The sequence below is a fragment of the Dipteris shenzhenensis genome, chromosome 18, assembly GCF_047967505.1.
Source record: "Dipteris shenzhenensis isolate YYH24624 ecotype China chromosome 18, Dip_SZ_1.0, whole genome shotgun sequence".
NCBI lineage: Eukaryota > Viridiplantae > Streptophyta > Polypodiopsida > Gleicheniales > Dipteridaceae > Dipteris > Dipteris shenzhenensis.
In genome coordinates this window covers 16,650,823-16,657,940 of record NC_141613.1, presented here as the reverse complement: position 1 = coordinate 16,657,940, position 7,118 = coordinate 16,650,823, and the positions used below count along the sequence as shown (strand labels likewise).

Below are 7,118 nucleotides of genomic sequence, written 5' to 3'. Positions count from 1 at the left end.
AGACACAAAACCCTCATCAATATAGAGAGTTGAATGAAAGTCCCATTTATTCCACATTAACATGTCAAACATATCCTAGGAGTTAGTTCCTAACATGCATGTCTCTTCTTTTTCTATGACTACATTCTTTCTCTTTCCCAATTGTTTGTTTCGTTATATACGAGTAGGTAAATTGTGCTTCTATGCCATTATATCTAGAAACACATAGTATGCCTTGGATGTATACCCAATTCCATTGCCACATATGAGTACCTTGATGTAAATTTACCTTCTTTCTTGTTTTTTCCTAAAAGCATCTATTTTTGGTAAAAATGTTTTCAATATCTTTGTCCACTTTGCTTTCTATGCATTTCACGTCACTCTAATTTATGCTTATAAGGTTCTATATTCATTGTTTCCATTCAATGGAGTTTCCATTTGATAGTATGATTTTAATTGTTTGTTGTTGGAGTACTCATAAACTACTGCGGTACGCAGACACCCGGAACTTTTGCCTTGCCTTCAAGGAAGTCAGTGAGCTTTTGCCGAGCTTTAAGGAAATCACTTATACAATTAAAAGAGTTTTTAATTTTCATTACATATAGGCTAGCAATTTCATCATATTGATCAAATTTGATTATGACTGTTTATGCCGGCTGCATTTGCAGACTCGTGAGAGAAAACAAAGATTTGACAACGTGGCCTCAAATTGTCCAATGAAGATGTAGAAAAACTGAATTGGGTTGATTTTATTCTAGTGTATGGCATCCACTGGTACGTTTAGCACTGTGGGAGGTCGCTCGGGGGCGGCGGCAGAGTCTCAGCCGGGCCTACACCGTTCTGGACAACGAACGCCATGGACATACCCCAAGACTGGTGGATGTCTAGATGACAATGAAGGTACCACACGCCTGGAAAAAATGCAGAAGTTGGTGATCAGTATTTCATGAAAAAAGAAGAAATTTAAGCGGATTTGGAAGCCGGCACGGTATGCACATCACGAAATTGGGAATACTTAGTCTTGGAGAGGTATGAGAGTCTAGAGAGAGAGAGACAAAATGGATTCTGTCGATGTGTGTGTGTGTGTGTGTGTGTGTCAGAGAGAGAGAGAGAGAGAGAGAGAGAGAGAGAGAGAGATCATAGAATCCCGAAGTAGCTTTCCAGCCTGAGCCAAGACACCCACCAGGATTGATCGCCCTGAACCGAACCGCAGCCCACCCTCCTGCTGGTACTCCAATCGTGTTCCTTGAAGCAGGATTTTGGAGATTGAAATTCGCAGTATCTGTGCTGGGATCGAAATTTCCCGAGCCTGTTCCCACAATCCAGAAGCTCTGCCCGTGTAGATGCATCGGATGGCTCTCAAAGAATAGCGTGGCCGTGTCCTGAAACACCATCTGTACTGTGGTGTTGAACGGGAGCACTCGCACTTCTGTCGCCACCACCGAGAACTTGTCAGTAGGATTGACGCCTGTGTAGTTGTATTGAAATAGTGGATTGTCCGGAAAATCTGCTTGATAAACTCCATTGATATTATCATAGTATGCCTGAGAAGTGATCACCCGTGCCCGACATAAGCAAATTGAACGGTTCTGAAAGAACGAATGCTACACTGAATTTCAAGGTATGTGGATCTAAGTCAATCGCTTGTAATCACCAGTCTACTTTCTCTCCTTAGAAGCATACCGATTAATTAAGCCGCCTAATTAGCGAATCCTCACGCGGTTGAGCATAATATGTCGCAGAAACACGTCATAATATATATATCAGGGACCATAAGTCAATCAACGTGCAAGATACAGATCAGAAATGTTTACCTGGAGCACAGAGGTCGATGGGGTGTTGAAAGAAATGTTATTGACGGAGGATGCAAGCTTGTCGCCCGAAGGACCCAAGCATGTCATGCCTTGAGGGCATGGCTTAAGAGAATAACCAACGGTGTACAGGAAACTCTGGTTGATCTGCTGTGGAACATCCATGTAGTAGTATCCGGTCGAGAATGACTGGCTCTTCAGACTATTTGTAAAAGTGGCTGCAAATGCGGTGTCGTTGAAGACCGGAAAGCTTGGAAGAGTCAAGTTGGAGAGTTGAATAACTGCTTCTCCATAATTGAGGATGGCGGTAGCTGGCGTCTGAGGAAAGGGAACCATGGCTATCGGGGCTGGGGAGAAAACAGAGGCAGCCATGTAATACTGAGCGCCGGAGCTGCCGGACGCTGTAAAGAGGACGTTTGTGGTCTGTCCGGGAGCAAGAAGGATGACATCTGTGGTGTAAGCCTCGGTGTATTCAGCATCAGCTTCTACGACTGTAAGAGTGTGGTTGGCGATGGAGAAATACAATTGGAAGTTTAGAGCAGCATTGATAATCCGCAGGAGGTAAGTCTCTCCCTGAGTGACATTGTAAAGGAAAGTTCCTGCGTGGAGGAAAGAGCTTGTTGCGATTAGATTTTTCAAGTTGCAGAAGAAGAACTGATGTTTTAATCCAACCTGCTTCAGATGTAAGAGAAAGTTGTATGATATTGTATCGATTGTTTGAGCTTTACTGCTATACCATCTTGAGAGCAATTATTGATTGCTCCGGGCTGCCCATTGATTGTGAGGGCATCGGAAATATTGTAAGGTCCCCCATTTGCAAGAGCCTCAGCAATCACGTCCTCAACGTTGGCGTTCCACCACTCTCCTGGAATAAAGGAAGGACAACACGTAAGGATCTTTTCGCGTGGAGCAAGGCATGCGCAACGTATCTGTTCTTGAAAATATCCCGACCGATAAATCTATCGAAATTGTTCATTCCGATGACGCAACCATCTTTTGACATACCAAGAAGCAAGGGCTGCAACTCTGCGGAAGGAGCCGCGTATGGAAAGGAAGCATCCGATTTGGGACGTATGATGAAAGCTCCGTACAGAGAGGCTCTTTGCCAGCTGATATGTGCATGCCAGAATAGCGTTCCTCGTTGACCGACCACGGTAAAGTTGTGCACGTAAGTCTGGCCGGTCTGGATTGGGCATTGTGTAATGTATGCCGGGCCATCCGCCCATGCACTGAGAAATTGGCGAACTCCGTGCCTGCGAGTCTCGAGAATACGAGGATTCCCCAATGTTACTATAAGACATAAGTGCCCAAGAAATCATGGTGCAGCATTGTTTACAAAATTAGTTGTTCTGGAAAGAAAGCATGTGTTATTGAATTCAGTAGATCATAAACTTAAAGGCGTCCAGCAAACAATCGGCGATCAATTCATTGTGGTCGCTCAAAGACACGGGATTGAAGGAGAGCATACCAGTGAATCGTTATGTTGTAAGAAACCGTATTAGTGATTGTTACAATAACGGTGTCTCCTTCTGTCACATATTGCGTGGGACCTGGAAATTGTCCATTGACTGATACCAGCGATTTTGTGTGGCAGAGGCGTGATACCGATGCATCTTGTATCTGGCCAGTTTGATGAACAATGAGGCAACAGTATGTGTTAAATCATGTCATGGTTGATACAAAACTGAACGTAAAGTCCGGGTGCTAGCTTCATTACTTACCGTCCAATCAAACTCGAGAGTTGCTGATGCAACCAATGTGGAGTGAAGCTGAATAGAGAGCAATACGAGCAGAAGGTGAGGAAGCATAGCGGTGGTAGCTCCTCTTGGAGCTGACAATCTATCTTTGGATTGCAGAATACAAGGCATGACAAAATGCAGAATGTGACTAGCTGCTGTTATACCGGTGTAGCGGTGAGTATGCCATTAAATAACTCTTGCGAGAAGGCAAGCTGGCGGGCGAATATTATTAAAGCCTTGAAACAACTGTTGGTATACTATGCAAGCAGAAGAAACTTCTCCTTGAATTAACAACTGCTGGTATAGTATGCTAGCAGAAGGAAATACAGCATGAAAGGAATGCCAGCTGCTGATCTAAAGATGAGCAAAGATTAGCACATGCAATAAGCTAGAAGCGTCTGTAGCTTGAGCACATATATGAAGCCAACCTGAATGAGCGATTGTTGATTCATAGAAACACAAGGAAAACATCATGTGAGCAACTCTTGACAGAAGTCAAGAAGAGCGAGTAGCAATTAACGACTTGGGCCGTAGATTTAAACTCTGAAAGCAGCTTCAATTTTTCCGTAGAAGAAGAACGATCAAGAGGTACATTGTTTAATCGGGTCTTTGCGTAGATGAAGGAGTCTGTTAGACAGCGACGCAGTACTAAAAAACGGGAACCGGTGCGATTATGCGATATGTGACTTTGGTGAGCTGGAGTGAGATCACAAGTACTGTAAAGAATCGACGCGGGTCTATTCAGTTTGCTCAAACATATATATCAGTATCTCACTCTCTCTTTTTTCAATCTTTTGCGGCAGTTGCCGCGTGCCCGGTCCGAATTCCTCTTGCTGTTTTTTGGCTTGCCGTTCACGTCACGATTTTTGGCTTCATTAATAATTGATAATGTCAGCTCACTGCGAACTGAAATCCACGAAGGGTTGGCTGTCGCCGAACTCTTCCGACGGATTGTTGGTAGATGACAGTCACGACACCCGAGGATGTTGTCAAAAAGTCGTGCATTACGCCGAACGATGGATTATTGTAAGCTAGCAAAAGTAGATTGTCACCGGTGCCCGATGTACGTTGTTGAAATGTTGGTGTTTATGCAAAATGAATGAACTCGGAGAAAGATCCGACGGTGAATGAATCGAATGAATTGGATGTATTAATACGAACAAGGTGAAGAAACCTCCAACTCATTCCCTCAATTGACTAGTCACCTTGTATGTATCTCTTTCTCGCTCGCTTCCACGCACATTTACCAAATCTTTATGAGAACTTTTTGACCTTTCATTGAAGCAAAACATTTAGAATTTTAGATTATGTGGCTTGCTCACTTATTTGAATCTTCCACCTGGGTGGCTCAGAAGAGATGTTCACCATACGATTGTCCCCATTTCCAAGGTAGAAGTTGCGTCTACATGCATGAGCATCCGAATCAAGTTTGCAGGATGCAAGAGGTACCATCAAAGTTGGAAAATGTCGCGGTATGCAAATTCACTGAGTTGGCAAGTTGAAGATCACCTCCGAATTGCAACTTACGTTAACTAGATCTGAGCATACCATATTGACCAAAGAATATGTTTTATTTGAATTTTTTAATTTTACCATGTAACTGCACATTTTGATTTTAGAAAATTGAATTTTGCACATAACAATTTAAAGATGGCACATCGCATATAGCACTTTGCATTATGCACACGGTACTTTGCATCTAGCACATAACCACATATTTGTAGTTGGCACACTTCCTCTCCAAAAATTATAAGACCAAGGAGTGCACCCTTTCTTAGGGTTCATTTCAATTTGCATTTAGCACAAAGCAATTTGAATTTTGCACATAGCAATTTGAATTTGACACATAGCACTTTGCATTTGGCATATAGTGCTTTGCATTTAGCACATAACCACACATTTGTATGGGGGGAGAGTTGTCCAAATATTATAAGACCAAGGCATGTGCCCTTCCTTGGCTTCGGTTTAATAAGCATTTAGCACAAAGCAATTTGAATTTTGCACATAGCAATTTGAATTTGGCACAAAGCACTTTGGCTCATGTAGTACTTTGCATTTAGCACCACATAACCACATAGTTATGTGGGGGGAGAGTTGGCACACTTTCTCTCCAAAATTTTCTAAGAGAAAACGTGCCCTTTCTTAAATTTCATATAGATTTTCATTTAGCACATAGCAATTTGTATATAGCATATATCAATTTGCATTTGGCACATAGCAATTTGCGATTGGGAATTAGCATAAAGACTTTTGCATTTGCATTCAATAAATAGTTCTTTGCATTTATAGTATATGCAATTGGCTAGTCTACTCAATTAAAAGAAAAACCAATATGGAAGAAAAGTTTACCTTTTGAGCAATTGAGAATGATAAGAAGATGAGGATCATACTTTAATTATCAACGTAGCAAGTTGAGTTCTAGGGTGTAGATACTCTTTGAAAAAACTAAGCATAAACACCACTTTATCATGTTTAGTGAGTATACAATAAAACATCTTGGAGAATCATTATTTAACAAAAATTGCAAAATTGAGGAGCTAAGCTAAGTATGCTTATGCTTCCATTTGCTGAATTTGAAAGAAAGAATGACGTTGATAGTGTTTCTTTTGCAAGTTATAATGATTTGGTTGTTGTTCTTCACCTAACCCTCCTTCCATGTTGTGATTAGCACAACAACACAATGCATCCATAAATGCTCTCCAAAAAAAAACAAAAACAAAAAGGCACGTTAATAGATGCGCTTATAGACGTTCTGCAAAATTTTAAAAAAATAAATAGAATTCCGTGTGGTTCAACAGAATGCTGAGTATGCTCTGTGGTTGCAAGAATCCCATTTCTATAGTGTGCAATTCAATTCTTACAGCCAACTGTATTTTAATTTGCACAATTCCACGCACGTCTATAGCCGACGATTACAATTTCGAATAAAACATTACAACTCCAAAATGTTTAGATCACGAAGCATATGATTGATAGAACATTGCACAAGGAAATTGAATGCCAAAAAAATAAGAGGATCAGTGTATATTAATTCATAGCCCAAAAAGTGCTTGTATATACATATAGCATGAAGCCAAGCCACCTGTGGCTTCAAGTACAAAAAAAAAGATGAGTATGTGTATATACAAGAGAGGCACGAAGCCAAGATGAGAGATAGTTGCACCTCCTTCTTAAATGACACCTTTGATGATGTCATTAACTTTGATGCTCCATTCAATCCAGCAATTGATCAACTGCCTCCCTCTGATGAGCTTCTTGTACTACTGCACATTGCTCATGTTTTGGGACACATGATCACCAAATGACTTGGTCGATTCCGCACCTGTACAACATGCCTATAATAGCTATAATTTTTTTACTCCTTATGCCAATCGGCATCGTTGATCCTTCATAAATGTCTCTGAGTAGACCCCATCTATGAGGAATTATAACATCTGGTCATACCAGTCTGTTGCCTGCATCACCTGTGCCACAAACAATGTAGCATTTGGTAAATCATCCGGGATGCCTTCACCCATACTTTCTCCTATTTCTAATCTGCTCAAGTAATCTGCCACCAAGTGTTGACTTCTTGGTGTATATACCACTC

The 7,118-nt window shown here is 41.4% G+C and overlaps 1 protein-coding gene across 1 annotated transcript; it reads right to left on the bottom strand.

Moving 5' to 3' along the window:
- Positions 1-688: 688 nt before the first annotated feature.
- LOC147890870 (laccase-4-like) lies at positions 689-3,598 on the bottom strand. The gene is made up of 7 exons (XM_087389114.1): positions 3,512-3,598; positions 3,259-3,410; positions 2,796-3,043; positions 2,527-2,655; positions 1,794-2,389; positions 1,163-1,523; positions 689-890 (listed from the first exon to the last, which is right to left on the bottom strand). Exons 1-7 carry the CDS (start codon positions 3,596-3,598, stop codon positions 760-762), a joined length of 1,704 nt encoding a protein of 567 aa, XP_087245240.1. The 3' UTR covers positions 689-759.
- Between the last annotated feature and the right edge of the window lie 3,520 nt (positions 3,599-7,118).